Below are 24,657 nucleotides of genomic sequence, written 5' to 3'. Positions count from 1 at the left end.
CTTTCCAGGAAAATAAAAAAGAAGCATGTATTTGCAGATAACTTGAGCTAAAGACATAAATATATTTTCTTCATCATCATCACCAATCATTCCTATTTTCATCCAAAAGTCCTGCAGGCAGCCATTGCTCCTATCTGAAAATGATATAGTTTGAACATTCTAACAGAGTGAATCAATGGCTGAGGTTTGTCCCCTCTCTACTCAACAACTCTCTGTCTCTCTGTCTCATACAGAGAAAGAAAGCAGGCTGTCTTTTTTTGCCAGAGAAAAGAGTAGGTGGAAACTATATCTTTGGAATCACTGGAAATACTATTTCCCAGTAGTGTATATTGCTCCACTTACCAGCATAAATTTTTAACCTCAGGAAAGAATATTCATTGGTTGGAATGAGATCTCAATTGTGTCTCCCCTCTCTGGGCATTTTCTCATTTAGTGGAAATCCAGGGAGTATCCATTTGCAGACTTTATATTCCTCCTCTAACCCCCATGAGGAAAACTTGTTATACCTGTAGTAATGGGGGGCAAAAAGGAAAAGAACAAATCTCTGAGGAATGAGAACTTAAATAGTTTTGTCTTGTAGATTGACGTTAAATATTGAATTTACTCCCAGACACCTTGAGGATCTATATCAAGAATGATACAGTTCCCTCATTCACATTTTTGAAGCAAGCCAACAAAAGAACTAGCTTTTGTATCCAAGAGATTTACAAAAAAAAAAAAAGTTTCTGAATAAAGAACTATGCAATATAAAAGGTGCAGAATACTATGAGACCTAGTACAGCCTAAGAGAATACAGAGGCATTTTTCTGTGAAAAGGGAAGTTCAAAAGAGATTTTCCTTCCCATAACTAATGAAGATAGCTGAAGCAGTAAAGCAGATACCTTGTCACCAGAGTCAGTCCTCCCCTAGCGGCTGTTCTTTTTTGACTTGAGCCTGTAAAATGGCAAAGGAAGCAGTCTGTCTCCTGGCCCCTCCCCCAGTGTAAGCGTTTTCTGCCCCGGGTCTCTCTCTCCGGGGATCCTAGGCTTCCTACCCCTAGGGAAAATGTGGCCTCTGCTTTCTTCTCTCCCTTTCTCAGCCAATCAAACTGCTTAACCCTTTATACTGGGAAAGATAGCCCATGTACGGAAAAGAAGGTCACAAATAGAACTGTGTGATGATTTATCATAAGGCAAACACTGATGTCAGATGATGAAATGCACTACTGTCAGTCATCCCAAAGCCCCGCCCTCCAATCCAGATTTTCCGCGTAATCATAGTAAATTCATAGTTTAACCGTAAGTATCCATCCCTACTCACAACAGAGTAGGTTGTCTGGTTTGGACCTTTATGTAAATGAAATCAGGCAGTAGGACCCTTTTGTGCTTGACTAGATGGTTCCCTTTACCCATTGTTTACAATATGCTTCCATGCTTTTGTTTATGTTGTTTATTCTTCCTTGCTTTTACACGTTTCTCTAGTTTTTCTAACTCTTCTATTGTATGTAAATACCACAATATATGTATTCATCTACTACTGAGAAGCATCTGGGTTATTTCCAGCTTTGGACTGTCTTAGTACTGTTGCAGTGAACATTTTACACCCTTCTCTTGGTGGTGTGCATGCATTTCTGCAGAGCGTGTATACAGAACTGGCATTGTGAGGTCGTGTGTGTCTATGCTCATCTCCTGTAGATACTGCCAGTTTCTCAAATTAACTCTACCAATTTTCACCAGGCCAGCAATGCATGTTTCCCCAGTTCTTCACGTCCTTGACCTTTGGAATATTATTAGAATTTGTACAATAGACATTCTGGTGTACGTACAGAAATACCTCATGGTGGAATTTAACTCTTGATGACTGATGAGGTTGAACACTTGTTCACGTGATTATTTGCTATTTGGACATTCTCTTTTGCTAAGTACCAGTTCTCCTGCCTGTTTTATGATGAGTTGTCTGTCTTTTTCTTATTCTAGTTATATTCTAGTTATGGGCTCTTTTTTAATGTCTTGTAAATCCATTCTCCCATTCTGTCTTATATCTTAGACCTCATTGATATTTTTTGAGAAACTGTTCTTAATAGTTACAGGACTACTCTAATATTCTTAATCTAATATTCTTATTTCTTCTAGTGTCAATTTTGACAAGTAGCATTTTATAAGAATTTTTCTCTTTCATCCAAATTTTTAAATGTTTGGCATGTTCAGTTGCTCAGTCATGTCCGACTCTTTGTGACCCCATGCTCCAGGGTCCTCTGTCCATGGTATTTTCCAGGTAAGATTACTGGAATTGGTTGCCATTTTGTCCTCCAGGGGATCTTCCTGACCCAAGGGTCCAACCCACGTCTCCTGCTTCTCCTTCATTGCAGGTGAATTCTTTATTGCTTGAGCCATCAGGGAAATGTTTTAGCAGAAAATTATTCATATTTTCTACTTAACTTTTTAATACCTAAAGGGTGTATTGTATTGGCCTATTCCTTAGTCCTAACATTAGCTATTTGTGCTTTCTCACTTTTCTTTTTGATGATATTCACCAGAATTTATGAATTTTAAAGCTTTTCAGGAATTACTTTATTGTCTGTGTTGTCTTGTTTGTTTCTATTCTAATCTTTTCTTTCTTCCCCCTTCTTCTTTCTTTGGGTTTATTTGCCCTCCTTTGTTTCCCCTAAATTTTTTATGTGGATGCTTATAGCTCATTGACATTTAGCTTTTCATATTTTCTAATATTCACATTTAAAGACATATGTTTCCTCTCAAGTATGACCATAGCTGTATCTCTCAAGTTTCAATGAGTTATATTTTGATTATTATTCATTTCAATGTATTTTCCATTGTGATAGAGTTTTTTCTAGCTGTCTTTTTCTTTTGTTCTTTTTTTTAAAATATAATTGAATTTCTTTGTTGTCACGGACAATACTCTATGTGATTTCAGTCCTTTGAAAGTTGCTTTTTGGCCAAGCATATGGTCAACATTTATAATAGTATGTGTATGATTGAAAAGAAGGTATTTTCATTTCATGGTGTCAACCATGTTGTTTAAATTCTCTGTATTCATAGTGATTTTTTATTTGTTTATTCTACCGTATTCTGAGAGATGTTATATTAAAATCTCCCACTATGATTGTGGATTTTTTTTAAACTCTATTTTATTTTACTTTATACATTTTAAGGCTAAATTTTTAGAAGTTAGTTTTAGTATATTATTTTACAAATTTAGAATTAGTAGGTCTTTTTGATAAATTGAAACATTGAACATTTTGAGCTGTTCTCCTTTACTTCTATTAACTTTTCTGCCTTCAAACTTTCTTTTGATATTCATACAGTTTGGCTGATGTTTTATGGTACATCTGTTTTCCATACTTTGTGTCAGCATTTTTTATCTCCATGTTTTGTGTGTCTTTTATGTCATAGATTAGGTCTCTTAGCTAATTTGTTTTTATCCAAGTAGATGATCATTGCTTTTAATTGAAGAATATTTTTTGTTAAATGTCTATCCTAATAAGAGCTGTCTTCTTATCTAACCATTTCTGTGTTTCTTTTCCCCTTCTTTCTTCTCTTGAATTATTTTGTATTACTTCATGTTTTTCCTTCTGCTTATCCATTTGTCCTACCTGATTGATTCATTTTCTATCTTTCCCCACCCTGCCCTGGGTCCCAAGGAAGGTCACGTTTATGGATGACATCAAAGAGCTTCCTTACTTTCTGACTTCTGGTTGGTTTTGTTCAGTGGAAGAAACCAGTAAGAAATTGAACAGTGGGAAGAATATGAAATTGGGGTGTTTATTCCCATTTTCTCCTGTCAGGTGGCATGGTTCCTCTCTTGCAATGCAATCCACTGCATGTATAAGTGTTACCTGACCTCTTTATGTAATCCTATGGGAATTTCAAGCTCAGAAAACTGCACAAATGCTGATACTTTGGCTACTGCTATTGCTGTGAGTGACAAACTGTCCTTTGTCTCTGACCCAGGAGTTTTGTGTCTTCTGCCAGCATCCTTGAATCTATAGCAGGATAATTTGTCAGCTTGCAAGCTGAGTAAAAACTCAGATAGATCTTGACACAGTGGAGTTCTGCACTAGCTCCTTTTGTTATATTTTGTTTTCTCTTGTTTAAACTTGGTCACATCTTTATAAGGAGCTCCTTTATTAAACTCTCTTCAAATTACCCAGCTTGAATGTGCCATCTGTTTTCTGCTTTATTAACTTGAGAATAATGCACATTTTTAGTATTCTTTTAGTGGTTGTATCAGAGATTACAGCATAAATAAATAATAATTTAATTTTAACCATCTTTCCAAACAATGCAAGGATATCAAACACTTTTATATGAAATGTCCAGAATAAGCAAATCTGTAGAGATAGACGGTAGATTAGTGGTTACATAGGACCGCTTGGGTTGGAGTAAAATGGAAAATAATTGCTAATGGGTGTGAGATTCTTCAGGGGGTGATAAAAATGTTTTAAAATTAATTGTAATGTTGGTTGTACAAATCTGTGCATATATTAATAGCTATTGAACTGTACATTTTAAGTGGTGAATTGTGTGGTATGTGGCCTGTATCGCAACATAGTTGGACAGTCCCTGGTGGTCTAGTGGCAAGGATTCAGCAGTCCCAACATAGTTGTTGTATATGGTCTTTTATGACTGGCTTCATTCACTTAGCATACATTTTCAAGGTTCATACATGTTGTAGCATTTATAAGTGCTTCATTCCTTTTTATTGAGGAATAATGTTCTATTGTGTAAATACATTTATACATGTATATATATATATTTTGTTTATCCATTCATCACTTGATGGATATTTGGGTTTTTTTCCACTTTTTGGCTATTGCATATAGTGCCACAGTGAACATTTGCCTACAAGTTTTTGTGTGGACATATGTTTTCAATTCTCTTTGAAGTTGCAAGGCTATTTGGTAACTCTATGTTTAATCATTTAAGGAACTGCCAGAATATTTTCCAAAGTGTCTACACCAGCAGTATACAAAGGTTCCAGTTTCTCCTCATTTTGACTAACACTTGTTATTTTCTGTCTTTTGAGCATAACCATTCCAGTGGGTGCCATGTGGTATCTCATTATGGTTTTGATTTGCACTTCGCAAATGGCTGACAGTGTTGAACATCTTTTCATGCACCAACTGACCATTTTTATATCTTCTTTGGAGATATGTCTGTTCAGATCCCCTCCCCATTTTTCACTTGGTTCATTTGTCTTTTTTTTTTTTTCAGTTGGTTCATTTGTCCCATTATGGGTTTTCTTTTCACTTCCGATGATTTTTTAAATCACAATGTTTTAAGCTTAGATAAAGTCCAATTTTTTTGGCACATGCTATTGGTATCATATCTAAGAAGGCTGAGGTCATAAATATATACTCCTATATTTTCTTCTATCAGTTTTAGCGTTTTAGCTCTTAACGTTTAAGTCCATAATACATTTTTATATATCATGTGAAAAGAGAGTTCAGCTTCATTTTTTTACATGTATATATTCAATTGTCCTAGCATATTTATTGAAAAGACTTTTGTTTCCATTGCATTATTTTGGCATCATTGTGAAAAATCAGTTGACCACTAATATGAAGATTTACTTCTTGACTTCCAATTCTGTTCCATTGAACTCTATGTTTCTTATGCCTGTTATACTCTTTTTATTATTGTAAATTTTTAGTGAGTTTTGAAATTGGAAATTGTGAATCCTCCAGCTTTGTCCTTTCTTTAAAGTTTGTTTAAGTTCTTCTGTAGCCCCTTAATTTCCTCTTGAATTTTAAGGTCAGTTTGTCAGTTTCTGCCAAAGAACCAACTGAGATTTTGATAGGGATTCCACTTAAACTTTGGTTCAGTTAAGAGGAGAATATTGTCCTCTTAAGAATATTAAGTCTTCCAATCTATGAACATGGGATATCTTTCCCTTTATTTAGGTCTTCTTTAGTTTCTTTCATTAATGTTTTGTGGTTTTCAGATTATAAACATTGTACTACTTTTAAAAAATGTATTACTAAGTACTTTATCTTTTTTGGTGCTAATGCAAATGGAATTATTTTCTTAAATTCATTTTTGGATTATTCATTTTTAGTTTAGATAAATTGTATATTGATTCTGTATCCTGCAACCTTGTCGAACTGACTTATTAGTTCTAATAGATTTGAGGATGCATTTTTTCCGCCCCTCAGGATTTTTCATATGCAAGATCAGGTCATTTGCAAATAGAGACAATCTTAGTTCTTCATTTCTAATTTGGATACCTTTTATTTTATTTTGCCTTCTTTATTCTTTTTTTTCTTTTTGTCTAATTGCCCTGACTAGAGCCTATAGTACAGTATTGAATAGAAGTGGTAAGAACAGATATCCTTGTCTGGATTCTAATCATAGGGGGAACAATTCAATCTTTCAGCCTTAAGTATGCTGTTAGCCATGTTTTTTCATAGATGACTTTTATCAAGTTAAAAAAGTAAACTTATATTCCTAGTTTCGAATGTTTCACTGTGAAGAAGTATAGGATTTTGTTAAATGATCTTTTCTGCTCAGCTTGCTATTTGAAGAATTTTTTGTTGCATAGAGAATTCCTACTTGGCACTACTTTCTTTCAACACTTTGAATATATTCTTCCATTGCTCTGACTTAATTGTTTATATTGAGAAATCAACTCAGTCTAATTGTCATTTATTTTGAAAGTAATTTGAATCCTATTTACCCCCCTTATTCTTAAGGTTTCCCTTTCCTTTAATATGCAGCAATCTTATTGTGTTGCACCTAGGTGAGAATTTCTTTTTATTCTTCTTGCAGTTTATAAGTGCTCTTGAATCTGCTACATAATATTTTTTATCATCTTAGAAATGTTTTTAGCCATTATCTCTTCAAATAGTGCTCCTTCCCCTTTCTCTCCTTTCTTGTATTCTAATTATGTATATCTTAGACCTTATCACTGTGCCCTCCTTGCCTATTGACGTTTCTCATGTATTACCAAATTTTTATTTTTTCATACTTTCTGCTAGGTATTTTTTTCCTGACATATCTTTCTTCAGCTGAGTCCAAGATATTAATAAATCCATTCATTCATACATAAATTCATGTGAAAGTATCCTATTTTTAGTATCTAAATACCTGTTAAAATTCAGTCTTCTTGCTTATCTCCTTGAAAGTAGTAGGTGTTATTTAAATGTGTCTGATAATGCCAGTCTTTGAACCCATCATGTGTCTATTTGCTATTATTATATTTGATTCCTGTCTTTTTGTCTCTTTAAACTCTTGGTTATTTATTTTTGTTTACCTGACGTTGATTTGCAAAATAACTTTTAGAAATAAGTGGAGGCCTAGGATGACACTGCCTTCCTTCCCAAAGGGTTGTAATTGCTTCTCCCTGCTTCTGAAAGCACTAGCACTCTGAAATTATCTCATCTGGTGATGACTCAAAGTTGAGCTCCCAGTCCTTTAAAGATTTACTACTTCTGATTTGCCATTACTGCTAGAGTACATCCTTTTGGTGACCCATCCCAAATCAAGGGGTGTTTCCAGGATTCCTTTTTCTACTTTAATAGTGCTCTATTGTCATAACCCTCACAAGACTATTAAAAAAAAAAAATTGCTCAGCCTTTCAGCCATCCTCTAGAACTGACAAATGAAATTTCATCATCAAATCTTAACCTATGATATATCTTACTCCTTTAAAACAGGAATATTGTAGACCACCCCCACCCTTCACCCCCACTTATAGCCAGCTGTGCTAACAAAGCAGTTAATAATTGTGGGAAAAGCTTAAGCATCTTCTCTGTGATCTAGGAGACATACATTTATTCATGACTTTTAGAAAATAAAGTCTACCCCTGAATAATAGAAAATATAGGAGAATAATAGTAACAATTTAAGTTCTTCTAAGATAGAAGGGTGGTGCCATGACCAGCCAGTGCAGAAACCTGTTTTGCAGGAGCGCATCGGTTGGAGATCCCGTCATCTTCCGTTATGTGGCCCTCTCCCGTGAGTGTGCTGTGCTTAATGACTCAGTCATGTCCAACTCTTTGCAAGCCCATGGACTGTAGCCCTCCAGGCTCTTCTATCCATAGGGATTCTCCAGACAAGAATACTAGAGTGGGTTGCCATGCTCTCCTCCAGGGGATCTTCTCAGCCCTAGGATCGAACCCAGGTCTCCTGCATTGCAGGCAAATTCTTTACCATCTGAGCTACCAGGGAAGTCCAAGAATACTGGAGTGGGCAGCCTGTCCCTTCTCCAGGGGATCTTCCTGACCCAGGAATCCAACTCGGGTCTCTTGCATTGGTTTCTTTACTAGCTGAGCTACTGGGGAGGCCCCTGCCATGAACAACCATTTTAAGTAATCTTTGTGCCTTATTAAAAATGAAATTTCCAGGAGCCATAATTGACATACCAAACTACCTGCACTTCTTGTGAATTTATTCATTTATCTCCTACCACTGCCTTCAGATGCAACAACAACCTGATATATGTAAAAATTTTGACATGCTTATAAGTTCCTATAATGCCCCAATTAAGTCCCATTACTAAAAATGTTTCAGCACATTTGTAATATCCCTGCCTCTGTTGCTGTTGCTTTGCAGGAAGAAACATGGGGCTGCAGAGCTACCAGTCTGATACTTTGATGAACTACATTCTATATGATATCATTTTTTAAGTGAAAAAGAAAACCACTACAGTATTCCAGGGAGCGTACTTTATTCTCCAGTCCTAGAAGCATGACGTTTAGTGAGTGCCTACCAGTGCACCTGTGCATGCCTGCCTTCATTAGCTCAAAATATGCATGCTCTCGAACTCCTGGACTCCAGATGGCTCACAGAGATTCTGCCACGAACTTTTTCTATGAAAGTTGTGTAAAACATTTTATATTTCAAGTTTTATTACTTTCAGTGTTTTGGTAGGGTTCCCTTCTTGTTAATTTTTTTTTAATAACTAATTTATTTTAACTGGAGGATAGTTACTTTACAATATTGTAATGGTTTTTGCCATACATCAACATGAATCAGCCCTGGGCCTTTCATGTTAATTTTTTTAAAAATATAAACAAATCAGTGTGTGTGTGTTAGTCGCTCAGTCACGTCAAACTCTTTGTGACCCATGGACTGTGGCCCACCAGGCTCCTCTGTCGATGAAATTCTCCAGGCAAGAATACTGGAGTGGGTTGCCATGCCCTTCTCTAGGGGATCTTCCCGACCCAGGTATTGAATCCAGCTCTCCTGCATTGCAGGCAGATTCTTTACCATCTGAGCCACTTATAAGCACATTGGGTATATCCTATTTAAGTAACAATACCAGAAAAGCCAAAGACTAGCCTTTGAACGACTGTCTTAAGTGAGCATCAAGATTAGATTGTTGAAGGAGGAAGGTAGAAGGGAGAGAGGGAAGGAAGAAAGGGCAAAAAAGATTGAGATAGTGTAAAGATAAAGTAAAAATGAAAATTCACTTAAGGAGCATTCTAAAGAAATTGAAATCTCAGGTAGCAGTTTTTAAACCAGCCAAGTATTGTGGGCTTAGGCCTAAGGAAATCTGACAGTATACCCTAAAGAAAGGCTTCTTTCCCTAAAGATGCTTTTTGCTCACATTCTAAGAAACTTAAAATTTCCCAAGAAAATCAGGCTCTACCTGTAAAGTTCAAATGCTATGTAAGAAAGGTCAGTGTCACTCTTATCCATTTATAGCAAGTGTAGAGATTCCAAAAGCCTGCGTTCTCTATATGAATACTACCTGTGGTTGGAGCTTATTTCCCTTTCCTTATGTTCAGCATTGACTTTGACTTCCTTCTGTATATTTTGGTTTTTGCTGTTCTTTTTATTGTTGTCTTGCTGTGTGTGTTCTGGCCACCTCATATAGTTTTTGGAATGAACCTAGTGATGAGTAGATAAATAATAAGTAACAGTTTATTATGGTTACTGTGCACTCCACAGTGTTGTGAGGGGCCAAAAGGCCTGCAGAGTGGGTATGGACAAAGCTCAGAGAAGTGTTCTTTGTTAAAGCTGTTTTGACTAATTTTCCATTTTAGTGGGCTTCCCTGCTGACTCAGACAGTAAAGAATCTGCCTGCAATGCGGGAGACCCTGGTTTGATCCTTGGGTCAGGAAGATCCCCTGGAGAAGCGAACGGCTACCCACTCCAGTGTTCTTGCCTGGAGAATCCTATGGACAGAGGAGACTGGCAGTTTACTGTCCACCCAGCCAATATGTCTTGGGGAATCTCTCTTTTAATGGACACTTGAATATCAAAGGGATAGGAGGATGTTAGGGATAAGATTTAAACCTCCCTGCTGGTGCCAGCGTCATACTACTTAAGTCTCATGCCACCTAAAGCCTACTTCAGTGTCCTCTTCCAGTCACCAAAGATGTCTCTCATAAGCAGTTTACCTGAGGTGTAGATAAAGATGGATCATTTATCCCTTTCTTAAATATTGATGCAAAGCATATTATTTATTGGGTATGGTATTCTAATAGAAAGCCAAACCAGGCCTTGTATCAGCCTTCAAGAAATTTAGATAATATATTGTGGTGGTTTAGTTGCTAAGCGGTGTCCAACTTTTTGCAACCCCATGGTTTGCAGCCTGTGAGATTCCTCTGTCTGTGAGATTTTCCAGGCAAGAATATTGGAGTGAGTTGCCATTTCGTTCTGCAGGGGATCTTCTTGACCCAGGGATCAAACCCCCATCTCCTGAGTTGGCAGGTAGATTCTTTGCTGCTGAGCCACCGGTGAAGCCCAGGTAATATATTACCAGACACATAATTTTATAGGACTACCATAATGATTTTCTTTTGGCTTGAATCTCATCTTTGATTCTGAGCTGCTGTTTTGCCTAATATCAGATACTCAGTTGAGTTCATCCTTTTTTAATTGAGTAATTTCTCTTTGCCTTGTGAGGATTCATAAGTTCTCAGAATTTGGTTGAGAGTTCTAGCCACTTCTCTCAGCATAGCCTCCAGCCTTGCTATAAGATAATACTTAATTGCACAGATCTGTGGCAAGCATTTCCATCCCTAACATTAAGATCCATAAGAATATTCGTGAACCTCTTCTGTAAATTCTTTAGAAAATGAGGAAGATAGGAGAGGTGTATCATTCTGTAGCATCTCTTGGATTTGAGGTATCATCTCTTGTGGGGTTTTGTTGTTGTTGTTGTTTTTCTGTTTTTTGGCTGCTGTGGGACGGGATCTTAGTTCCCTGATCAGGGACCGAAGTCTTGCCCCTGTGCAGTGGATGTGCAGAGTCCTCACCACTAGACCACCAGGGAATTCCTTCCAGGTGTCATCTCCTAATACACACCTGTCTTAAGAAAGGAAGCCTCTCTTCCCGTTTTAGAGATTGGCCCACCTGGCTGTGAGAACCTAAGTTTGTCAAATATCTGAATCTTTTCCCCTTCTCCTAATTCCATACAGCTACCTGGTTAGATCACGATGAGGGGTCAGCGTGTTTGACAGTTAAGACTTTCAGCATAAATAAGAAATTGTTTATTCTGGTTTTATACATTTGTGTTAAGAGTGCTGTTAGCAAGTATAATATGCATTAACCTAATCAATTCCCCAGGTCATTTCTGAGTCTTTAAAGTGAAGGATGTACTCTGGGCTGAGGTGAATTCAGATTGTTGGCTCCATGAAAGCAGGGACTATGTTTATCTTGCTAATCACCCTGTAATTTAAAGTGCCTGGTCCTCCGTTGATGTTTGATATATGTTAATGAATAAAAATTTTACCATCTCAGGTTTATTGAGACGCTTCTAGCTACTGAATTGGACTCTCTCCTGGTGACATCAATTATGCCACACAAGATTTCTTTTGAACTTCTTGATAAGCTGTATTATTCTCATTTTATATATTTAAAAACAAAGACTTAGTTAAATGACTTTCCTATTGTCACAAAACTAACAGAATGACTTTGGAACCTAGATGTAAAGAATTCCAAAGCCCATGCCCTTTCCATTGCTTCACGTTGTCTTTAGGAATAAATCAACAGGAGATCTCAGCTAGCTAGAGTTATCAGGTAAGGCATCTTGGAAAAGGTTTAATTTGAACTAGGTGTTCATGATATCAGCAACATGATATCAGCCAAGGTGAAGTGATAAGATACTGCATGTTACATTGAGGAAATATTAGGTAATAAAATTCAGATTCAGTGTATAAGAAATAAGTTATAGGTTGATAGACAATGAATCAAGAAAAGTATGACAGATAATTAAATTCTTGAATAGCAGACTGAGGAATTTGAACATTCTTTATAAATATTCTTAGACTTCCCTGATAGCTCTCTTGGTAAAGAATCTGTCTACAATGCAGGAGATCTGGGTTTGATTCCTGGTCAGGAAGATCCCCTGGAGAAGGGAATAGCAACCCACTCCAGTATTCCTGCCTGGAGAATCCCATGGACAGAGGAGCCTGATGGGCTACAGTCCATGGGTTCACAAAGAGTCGGACACAACTAAGCAACTAACACAACACTAATTTTCTTGCCTGGGAAATCCCATGGACAGAGGAGCCTGGCAGCCTATAGTCCATGGGGTTACAAAGAGTTGGACACAATTGAATACAACAAAAAGACTAAAAAAGATAGCAGTAAATGTTTATCGGGCTTCCCTGGTGGCCCAGGCAGTAAAGAATCTGCCTGAAATGCAGGAGCCATTCGCTATTGCAGGGGACCCTGGTTTGATCCCTGGTTGGGAAGATCCCTGGAGAAGGAATGGCAGCCTACTCCAGTATTCTTGCCTGGAGAATCCCATGCATAGAGGAGCCTGGTGGGCTTTACAGCCCATGGGGTCGCAAAGAGTTGGACAAGACTGAGCGGCCAACTAAATAAATCAGAAGCAAATGAAGATTTTTAAAGACGATATGAAACATGGTTAAAGCCTTGCTTTAGAATGATGATTCAACTTGACATGTTCCTCAGTTGGAAGCAAGGAGACTAGTTAAGATGTTACTGAAAGTAGTGGAAGTAATGATAGGAAAGGTGGAACAGTAAGGAAGGAAGCATATAATTCAAACAGCTCTGAGCCTCAAGGCAACATAGATAGGAGAATGAAGTACTGACAGAAAAGAGGAATTATTTTATCCAAATGTAGAAAACTAGCGCTTCCCAGGTGGCTCAGTAGTATAGAATCTGCCTGCCAATGCAGGAGATGGGGGTTCGATACCAGGCCCAGGAAGATCCCTGGAGAAGGAAATGGCAACCCACTCCAGTATTCTTGCCTGGAAAATCCCATGGACAGAGGAGCCTAGCGGGCTACAGTCCACGGGGTCACAAAGAGTTGGATGCAGCTGATCACAGAGCATAGCAAAGAAGACCAGCAGGAGGTTGGGATGTGAGACTATAGCTTGAGAAATTTCTACTAGACTCATCTATTTGGGATTCTTCTGTAGGAAGGCAACATTGAAATCACAGGCTAAATGAGATTATCAGAGGCAAGAGTCTGAAGAGCAGAAAGTAAAGACTTGAACGAATCTCAGGCAGGAACATTTAGGGGACAGAAGGAGGAAGAAGAAGCCTCAAAGTAGACACAGAAGGCGCGGTCAAAGAGGTAGGTAGTTATTACTTCCCTCAGGGGTTATTTCAGCTAGTTTCAAGACTGAGAACTACTGTCTTAGTTTAATGATAGAAAATGATGGAAATAGCTAGGAGGAAGTAAGTTGGTAAATATGGATTAGGCCAAGGCAAATTTGATGAGCTGAATAGAATTTTTTTTTGGCAGCCATTTACTTTTAAAACTTTTTTTTTACAATGCAACTTCGAAACTGGCTCATTTTCCCAAGCATTCCCCACCCTATTTTGAACAAAAGCAATAGGCAGTAATGCATAAACAATTCCTGGTAAATTCTTAAAACATTCAGGAATATGACTTGAAGCTGAATTTTAAACTTGATTCAAATATGAATTGAATTACTAGTGACTGATGTTATAAATTGACTTTGAATTGAAAATAGTCTATTAATTGAACGACTATCTTAGCTATTAATGTACTCTTTTCTTTTTCTATATTTTGTCTCTGAAATGCTAATCCCTCTTTGCCCTCTGGTTTCCAATCTGGTAAGTTAGATAATGTCATTTTACTTTTTAAAAATTCCAATTTGACATAAGTAACATTTGCTTCTCTGACCTTTAATAATGCTTAAGTCACAGAAATGCTATTCTATATTTGGATTTTTGGTGGGGGTTGATAAACACACAGCATATTTCTATTATATGATTATGTGATAATTTTATAAAACACACAAAAAAAGGTGAAAAAATAGCTATTGCTCAACATCAAAAGTTGTTTGTGTAGTCTTTTTTTTGCTTTTGAAGTATACTTCATTTACAATATTATACTAGTTTCATAGGTACAACATATGACTGTATTTTTATAGATTATGCATAGTTTTTATAAAGTATTGACTATATTCCCTGGGTTTGTTCACTCTTAATAAAAATATGCATATTTCATAGCCTGAATATTTTTTGCTAATGTAGATTTGTTCTCTTTGAATAATGAATGGAGACTTTGGAAAATTGCTTTTTAATTGCAGAAAGTTTTTTCTTCAGTTGATCTCTATGATTAATTTCAACTGATATGAGAAACCCCAAAAAGAATGTTAATAAATGCACAGACTGTTTAGAAAGTGTCAATAATCTCTATACTTATTTGTTATGGTTATTTTTAAAAGAACACTTTGATTGGCTAAAATTTTAAAAAGGAATTGATGTCATAGTAAATATATTAGCAAAAGATAGCTAGAATTAAAAAATTTTTAAAGATGAGAAATACCCAATGGGAATTTAACAGAATGTTCTCTAAAAGTAAATAATCCACTTTCATGCAAGACAAAAACATCAAGTCTCCTATTTATATTCATTCCGTGCCTAAAAAATAGAAAAGAAATTCAGTTGTACCAGTCATTAATGTAGATGTTTACAGTGACACCTTGCTCGCTGTGTGTGTCAGGAGGTCATGGACCACACAGTGAGGGCAAGGCGCACCAAGGGTCCGCTGTGACATCCAACGCTGCTCCATCGCTCTTGGGTTCCCTTTCAGCATTTGCCATGTGTTGCAATTTCCTTGTCCCATTAAGTGAATTTTTAAATTTATCATTTCAGTATTATAACCATTAAATAGTTTGTAATGAGAAAGACAATATCTAAAAAGTTTTGTCTTACAAAGACATTCACTAGTTATTTCATTGAAGTACTTAAAGTGATTGTTGAAATAAAAATTGAGTTATACATTTTTATTTTATATATTAAATAAGGGTTTCACATTTGCTGGACTTTTCTGCACTGGTAGGTGGGTCTCAACAAAATGCCACCTTATAGATATTTTTTGAAAAAAGATATGTTTTCCTCCAACCCATCAAGATAAAGTAGGTGGCTTAACAAGGAGTGATTCACAAATTGCTTTTGCAACTCATTAATTAGACAAGGCATTTTTGAAAATATATGATTTTACTGCATTTTAATAACAGATGTAAATATGACATCTATAAATATCTCTTCCTTATTTTAAAAAATAAACTAACATTATTTAATCTGTTTTAAAGTCCTGTAACTGAAAATTTAAGTGGATCTTGAACTCATTGCTAAAAATATAACAATGCAACAACTTCTGATTAGGTGTCAAAATCTAGAAAATGCCAAGTTGCTGAATTTCAAAAAATATTTGGGTAATTGGTAGATGGAATTGCAAAACGAGTAGTATCATGATTTCCTAAATATTTTCCTTTATGTATTCATTTCATTAGAATATAACATTTTTTGTAAAGTATCTTCTTCAGATATGTTAGCCATTGAAACCAAGTTTAAAAAGTTGAACCTTTAACTTCACTTTCAGATCACGAAATGTTAAAATAAAACTTTCATAGAAATTCACATGTGAGGTTATATTGTTTTCTCTAAAAATAATTATCAGTAATTTTAACAGCAAAGACTTTGTCATTAATAACTTAAGAATTATTTAAACATTATTTCATCTTTAGTCTAAACTTTAAAGTCTTCCATTTATATACTTATAACTATGTATATATTGTATTTCATACTCTATCATAGAACAGTGGTAGATATATATATTATAATTATTTATTTATTTATAGCTTCCAGGGTACACACAGGCTTCCCAGGTAGTGCTAGTGATGAAGAACCTGCCTGCCAATGCTGGAGACACAAGAGATGTGAGTTTGATCCCTGTGTCAGGAATTTGCCTAGAGGAGGGCATGGCAACCCACTCCAGTATTCTTGCCTGGAGAATCCCATGGACAGAGGAGCCTGGTGGGCTACGGTCCATGGAGTCACAAAGAGTTGGACCCAACTAAAGTGACCTAGCACACATGCATGCATACACACATTCAAATAGTTTAGAGTCTATTCAATCATTAAACTAGAATGAACATGATAACATGTTTTTCTGTGAGAATAATAACTATACTGAAGAGTATACAGCCCCTTGGTGTCTGTTATCGCATAAACACATGCTGCTTTTATTATGACTTTCAAGGACCCTAGACACAGCGTTCACGGCCCTTTTCTTTAATAAAACTATATTAAGTTATATTTTATAACTGCATTGGCTGAAAATAAATATATCAATATTACCTGTATTCTCTAACCTAAAAGTTCATTTTTTTCCTTCTGATTTTTAAAATAAATTGATCTGCATATTTTAAATATTGTGGGCCATAGGCACCATAGCACATGGACAAGTTGGCCTTGGCACCAACACCATAAGAGATGAAATACAGCTTCTCATGTTCAGATTTCAGTGCCACAACTAGTACACCATTTGTTACAAAATGACCACACATGAGGACCAAGTATACTTAGTAAGGAAGGACTAATGCAAAACACAAGGTATATGTTTTCTCTAAATGATCCAGCAAAGACATTAAGTCCTTCTCTTTGAAAGATAATGGAGTCCCAGACCAGCAGTGAGCACAGGAGAGAGGAGAGAATTGGACCTGAAACTACAGCCTAGGAGCAGCATCAGTACTACCAGCATCAGTACCACAGTGAGGGTCCAATCGTTAATGAAACTGAAGCCCAGCTCCTCCCGTGGGCCCGCACATCTGACCCACCCTCTTCACTCCTGTGTCCTTCATCAGGTCCCCATCACAATGGCCTGCCTGCCATTCCTCACGAATGTGTTGAGCTCCCTGCAGCCTAGAGGCCTTAGCTGGGTCATTCTTTCCCTGCGTTGGGGCAGCTCTGCTCCCGTGTGTCATTTTGGCCTCTGCTTACATGTCACCTCCCCAGACAGTCTTTCCTGGCCACCGCTTCCCTCACTACTCTGTTAGAACACCCTGATTCCTTTTCTTTATAGCATTGATCACTGTCTGAATCTTGATCACTAATTCATTGATCGATTGTCTAGCTCACCAAATGGAACACCTGCACCGTGGTTACAGAGGATGTCTGTCTTGTTCACGGGTAGCTTCTCAAAGTCTGTAGCCGTGCCTGGCATTCAAGTGATAAATGAAAAACCTGAACTCAAGGCAACCGCTACCTCAGTCTTTCCTTCCTCTGCTTCTGCTGAAGTCCATGGCTCTGTCTACCATGGGGTCTTTCCTTTTAGGCATGTCAAATGTAGTTCAACACCTAGTTTAACGTACTGATCTGAAAAGTGCTTTAGTAAGAGGATACAGGGTGGTGCAGTACGGCTAGACAGCTGAGAAAAACCTACCCAAACATCTTAAATGTTTGTTAGTGTTCACTGGTGTTAATACACTTCACATGAGTATGTATCACAACATCATTAACTAACTGGCACTCTGTTGTTACATAAAACATCTTTGTGCTCCGTCTATAACTTGGATGACAGTCTGGGTAAAATGACATGGCACTTGCAGTATACCTCCTGATCATGTAGCTGCCTCACAGAAGTGAAGACGATAGCAGAGAATGCAATGTCTAATATTTAAAAGGTCAACAGTGTTGTTTTCAGGGCCTCTTTTCTCTAGCCACCAGATCTATTCCCAAGCAGGAAAGTTTTTGAAGTGCTTTATGACCCGTTTCATTTTCTGTGAGGCAGTCATACTACTGCCTACTGTCCAATGCTCACTAATTGTGAATACATAGCTCTAAAAAACTGCAGAGGGTGATGTTTAAGGCCCCCTCATACTCCCAGACACTGATTTTGACTTCAGTCACAAGTTCTTCTGCTGGAACATCTTCAACGTTCTGTTCTTCTTCCTCATACTCTGTTATGCAGCCATCCCCACAAGCACTCACAAAGCGATGAACCCAGAAGTACTTGCTTACTGCTGGTTTGCTCAGTACTGTGCCAGAGCTTTGAGGAGACGGAGGTGAGTTGTAAAAAGCATTCCTGTTCTTGAGAACTTATAGACCGAATTAGAGACAATGTTGTTCTTTAGTCCCTAAATCACGTCCAACTCTTTTGCAATCCCATGGACTGTAGCCCCACCAGGCTTCTGTGTCCATGAGATTCTCCAGGCAAGAATACTGGAGTGGGTTGCCATTTCCTTCTCCAGGGGATCTTCCCAACCCAGGGATCAAACTCACATCTCCTACATTGGCAGGTGGATTCTTTTACATTGAGCCACTTGGGAAGCCAGAGACAAAATTACTAGGAATAAAAAAGTATCAATGAATATTAACTAAACTTATTGTTCTGATCATTTTGCAATAAACATATATTGTACTCCTGAGACTAATGTTATATTTCAATTATATCTCAGTTTTTTAAACGTTAAAAGCAAATAAATTATTTTTTTTTAAAAAGCATTGAATCTTTGAGGACAAAATACAGTTACAGGATGCGGACCAAGAGCCCATTCCCCAAGTAAGCGAGAAGGCATTTCAGGCAAATGGATAAAGGCATAAAGAAATGGCTTATTTGTGGACTTTGAGGAGACTTGATTAAAATGGTGTCTATGTTAAAAAAAAAAAAGTGGGAAATGCGGTTAGATAGCAAATGAGAACACATCATCAAGACGTTGAATGTTAGGCAGAAGCATTTAGATTTGTTTGAGCGGAAAACTTGGAATTATATTTATTCTCATTTTTCTCTCCGTGTCCCAAATTTGTGGACAAAATAAAAGACTTCTTTTTGTTGAATAATTCCTTCCTGGAAGTCTTCTATTTGTAGTAATGACAGTCAAAACCCTCTGAAGGTATGTTAAGAATAGTTGCCGAAACCTCAAGCTGGGATTTTTAGCATTTATATGTTTTTTCATAAGGTTCTTTTTGCTATTTTTAACCCTAAATAATTTGGTTTGGAAGAATGAAAGAAATGATCCTTAATGAGAGGTGACTTTTTTCCTGACAGCAAATAGATTTTTCATTTCAGCTGGTCTTAGGACACGGTGACTTTCTCAACTATCTTAAGCTGCTTTTGGTTTGTCTCAGAATCTGGAATAAGAATATATCATATCCAAGTGGACAATACATGCCCTAATTTTTAATTTTTTTAATTTAAAGCTTATTCCTATCATCTCGTGCACTAAATTATTGTCAAAGGAAAGAAGAAAATTTGTGGAGCATGTATTATGGATCATTGTATTAGTCAGGATAGAGTAAGATGCAGGACAGGTAAAAGAACCAGATTCTGGTGGGCACTAGTAAGGTCTGTCAAGACCATGCATCTGGCCAAAGTGCTTCATAAGTTTTATTGAATCTTTACAAAAGCTTTAAGGAGTAATATTATCCTCAATTTTGCAAATGCAAAAAGCAAAGTGGTGCAGTGCTGTAGAAAGAGATTTGGGTCAGAGGTCTTGGATCGGGATCTCAGTTCTGTTATATATTTAGTTGTTAGACAGTTCAGCTGATATGTCACTTCTGTAGAATTAAATTATATATATCACAGTAGGATGATTTTCCTGATCTCTTGGTCATATTAGGTGCCTCCTCTGCCTTCCCATAGTAATCTGTACTACTTTTCCATCATCACCATTATTGTAGTATAACTACTGTGATAATGATCAATTTCTTAATAAAATGGTTATTCATAGTTGTATCCATTGTATCTAGTTCAGTTTCTGGTACCTGGTGTTTAATACTGATATTTATTGAGGGAATAAATTCAAAAACTTAACTTTCTAGTCATCTATTTGCTGACAAAGGTCCATATAGCCGAAGCTATGGCTTTTCCAGTAGTCATGTATGGATGTCAGAGTTGGACCATAAAGAAGGCTGAGCACTGAGAATTGATGCTTTTGAACTGTGGTGCTGGAGAAGACTCTTGAGAGTCCCTTGGTCAGCAAGTCCCTTAATCAAACCAGTCAATCCTAAAGGAAATCAACCCTGAATATTCATTGGAAGGACTGATGCTGAAGCTACAATACTTTGGCCACCTGATGCAAAGAGCTGACTCATTGGAAAAGACCCTGATGCTGGGAAAGATTGAGAGCAAGAGGAGAAGGGGTCAGCAGAGGATGAGATGGCTGGATGGCATCATCAACTCAATGGACATGAGTTTGAGTAAATCCTGGGAGATAGTGAAGGACAGGGAGACCTGGCGTGCTGCAGTTCATGGGGTCACAAAGAGTCAGACATGACTGAGCTACTGAAAAACAATTAAGCTGAAATATCAGATGAAAATGGAGATGTTGGTAATGGTATGAAGTAACTTGCCATATTCCAGAAAAACATAGCCAAAAATACCTATTTTTACAAATTCCTAGGGTTTTTATCTAAAAAATAAAATAAATTTAACAAAATTACTTAATATTACTGAGTGGTAAACCATATATGAAACTGACAGGTGAACTTTTTTTTTACAATTGTATCAGTTTCCTAGGGCTGTAGTAACAGAGCAACACAAATTATGTGGCTTAAAACAAGAGAATTTTACAGTCTCATGGTTCTGGAGTCTAGAAGCCAACACGATCAGTTCCTTCTGAGGGCTGTGAGGGAAAATCTGTCCCGTGCCTCCCTTCCTGGCTTCTGGTGACAGCCAGCAATTCTTTTTGTAGATGCATCATTACAACATCTGCCTTCCTCACGTGACCTTTTCCTTGTGTGTGTTTCTTCTCGCTTCTTTTCTTATAAGGACGCCAGTCATGTCAGATTAGGGTCCACCCTAGTGACCTTATCTTTACTTGATTACATTTACAAAGACCCTATTTTGAAATAAGGTCCGGGACTTCCCTGGTGGCCTAGTGGTAAAGAATTTGCCTTGCAATGCAAGGGACACGAGTTCAATCCTTGGTCGGGGACCTAAGATTAAGCCCAGGTGCCACAACTAGAGCGTCTATGTGACACACTGAAAAGATCCCAAATGTCGTGCCAAAGATCCCAAGTGCTGCAACTCAGACCCTACCCAGCCAAGTAAGATAAGAACAAGTTAAATAAGGTCACATCCACAGGCACTAGAGTGTAGACTTCAACACATCTTTTTAGAGGCCAGATCAAACTGCAACAACTATGAACAGCATTGTTTTAAATATGTGAGTCAACAGTAAGATCATTAGACTGCAAATAAAAATCTAGATCTCTAATTCTCTTGAAAACTCAAAAGATCTTAAAAGAGAGAACTGGGTTTTCAAGGTTGTGCAGCAACACAATATCAGCAAAGGTAAAGGGGCAAGATGTATGATATATTGGAGAAATATTAAGTAATAAAGTCCAACTTTAGTGTATAAGCTTTAAGATATAGGACTACCAAAATGAATTTATTCAGGACAAGTTATTTCAGAATGAATGACTTATTTTAAAAGCCTGAAATATAATAAGGTAGAGCCCATGAGAAATGAGAAGGTAGTGTCAAAGGAGAAAATAAGGTCAGTAATCACTTTTTCACTAAAACAGCTGAAACAGTGCAGCAATAATTAAAAGGAAGAGACACAGGAAAATGAATTGTATCATATGACCCACCCATGGGCAAGATAAGGGCTTCCCTGACGTCTTAGATGGTAGAGTCCACCTGCAATGCAGGAGACCTGGGTTTGATCACTGAATTGGGAAGATCCCCTGGAGAAGGAAATGGCAACCCACTCCAGTATCCTTGCCTGGGAAATCCCATGGACAGAGGAGCCTGGCGGACTACAGTCCATGGGATTGTATAGAGTTGGACATGACTGAGTGATTAAGCATGCATGGGCAAGATAAAAAAATGTATTCAGGAAAAAACATTATTTAAAATCATAATAGTCAACTTTTAAGGATACACAAAGAGAATTTATAAGTAAGAAAAGAAAATCCCTAAAGGGACTCATGAGATGAGGGTAAAATGTTAATTGTCTCTTAAAGTTGTTTTATGTATTGCTAAATAGAAAGTGGGCTTCCCTGGCCCAAACGGTAAAGAATCTGCCTGCAATGCAGGAGACCCAGTTCAATCCCTGGTTCAGGAAGATACCCTGGAGAAGTGAATGGCTACCTACTCAAGTATTCTTTTTTTTTTTTTTTTCAAGTATTCTTGCCTAGAGAATTTCATGGACAGGAGAGCCTGGCAAGCTACTCCATGGGGTCACAAAGAGTCGGACACGACTAAGCAATTAACACTTTCTTTCAAATAGAAAAAATAACTCTATGCAGCGTTCATGGGCAGTGGATTTAACAAAAGAGAACAACAATAGATCGTTAGACCTAAATAGACATGAACCACCATCCTCTAATCATTAAATTATTGATATCAAACCTGATCCAAGTGTGTCTCTCTGCTGAATTCCCTGAGTTAAAAACTAACCCTGTTTTCCAGTTGTCTGAGACACAAGCATCCCAGCCTCACCCTTTACTCTGAGTCATATTCAGTCATGAATCTGGTCTTGTCGTTTTTTACCTCATAAATATATAGGGAGACATCTATTTCCTTTTCATCCTCACTATCCCCACCTTCATGAGGCCCCCTCCACTGTACCCACTCTGCAAAATGGAACTATAAATAATCAGATGAATGCATCAAAGCAGGTCCTCATCATCCCTCCTGTGGACTATTGCACTTCCTGGAAATTGGTGTCCCTGTCACTTGCCTCCTCCAATGTTCTTTTATTTTACACCCAGACTATGGCCATTTGCACATCCTGTGTCCTGTATAAAATACTGCCTCTACTCAAATGCATATACCTGCGCGCGTGCTCAGCCACCTCAGTCCTGTCCAACTCTTTGTGAGCCTATGGACTGTAGCCCAGGAGACTGTCCTCTGTCCATGAGATTTTCCCAGCAAGAAGACTGGAGTGGGTTGCTATGTCCTCCTCGGGGGTCGTCCCAACCCAGGACTGAACCTGCATCTCCTGGGTCTCCTGCATTGCAAGCAGATTCTTTACTGCTGAGCCACTGGGGAAGCCCACTCAAATCCTTTCCACTTTCTATTGCTTATCCCTCAACTCCATCTCCCTCTATGGAACCCTCCATGTTGAGTTAGTTTCCTTTCTTCTGTGCTCTCTTACCATCACCCTGTTTATATTCCAATGAACTTGCTCCTAAACTTTGGTCCATTGGTCCACAGTCTCCACAGCCTGGGAACTTGTGAAAAATGTAGAATCTCAGGTTCTTCCCCAGACCTGCTGAATCACAATCTGCATTTTAAGGAAATCTGCAGGTCATTCTTAACGCACATAAATGTTTGGGATGTGTGAATAGAAATGATATTATCAGAGATTTGGATCTCTATCTTTTACCCTGAACTCTGAGCTCCTCTAGATAAGAACCATATATTTTATTTCTGAATGCCTAACAAAGTGTCAGTGTATGCCGAGCACTTACAGTATGTAAATGAGTGAAAGAGAAATAGAAAACAGATGGTTCAGTGGTCACCCGAGTGTCAGTGGCAAAAACAGGACTCCTCAGGCACGTACATATCAGAGCGTTTCTACCACCCATGCTGTGCCACTTACAAAATGTCTTTCTTTTACATTTCCAAGCCTTAGAGATGTTGAATGATGCACTTATAGTCACAAGGCTATTTTAAGTGGCAATGAGGACCCTAGAATACAAGTTTTTATCTTAACACTTGGTTGAGGATCTTCCCACTGTGTCATTTGGCCTCTATCTGTCAGAAGACCAAGTGAAAAACACATTCATTGAACTTCTGTGCTCACAATTCAAGTTTCAAAGAGCATCTGCCATGATGGATAAAAATATATTTGTATTCCCCCAGTGTGCTTCAATTCAGTCAGTCCTGGGTTACAGTCCAGTAAGCTAAGCTCCCTGAACATGTTTATTTCAAAGTTAAAGGAAAAGCCCGAATTGAAACATAAAGAAATAAATAGAAACATAATTACTCACTCAGTTTGTCAGTTTGATTTTTTTTCCTGTGTGGTTCAATAATTTCTAGCTTGTAACATTAAGTATATTTTTATAGTACATTTATAAAATGTTTGATATAGAATGGTTACAAACTTTCATTTAAGACATGTTTATATTCCAGATTTACTTATGTATTTCCAGCATGCTTAAATATTTTGGGAAGGGAACAAATAGGACATTTATATAATTGCCACCAATAAGCTTTGTTTTGTTTCACTTTTGAAATAATAATCGTATTATGCCATCCTGTTCATTCATGAGGGCAGCAAATATTTATTATATGTGCACTATATTTCAGGCACTGTCATAGGCTCTGGCCTCAGAAAATTCTGCCTCCAAGAGTCATGGATTAATGGGGGAGAGAGCCAAAGAAGCAAGCAGTTTCATGAAGGCAGGTGAAAACACAAGTCCTACAGGGCATCTAGGCAGAAAGAGCACATGGTCCTGGCATGGGAGACCAGAAAAGTCTTTGCAAAGAGGTGGATGAAACTGGAGCCTATCATACAGAGTGAAGTAA

At 37.5% G+C, this 24,657-nt stretch overlaps 1 protein-coding gene across 1 annotated transcript in view; it reads right to left on the bottom strand.

Annotated features, from left to right (window-relative positions):
- LOC122688507 (WAS/WASL-interacting protein family member 1-like) overlaps positions 1–24,657 on the bottom strand; it is a 53,262-nt gene that overhangs the window by 1,716 nt on the left and 26,889 nt on the right. Inside the window, exon 3 of the mRNA XM_043894528.1 lies at positions 343–506. Within this exon, the coding sequence (XP_043750463.1) occupies positions 343–348 (6 nt within the window). The 5' untranslated portion in view covers positions 349–506. The remainder of the gene's footprint in view (positions 1–342; positions 507–24,657) is intronic.

This window comes from Cervus elaphus, chromosome 33, assembly GCF_910594005.1.
Source record: "Cervus elaphus chromosome 33, mCerEla1.1, whole genome shotgun sequence".
Taxonomy (NCBI): Eukaryota; Metazoa; Chordata; class Mammalia; order Artiodactyla; family Cervidae; genus Cervus; species Cervus elaphus.
This window is presented reverse-complemented; position numbering and strand designations above follow the sequence as displayed.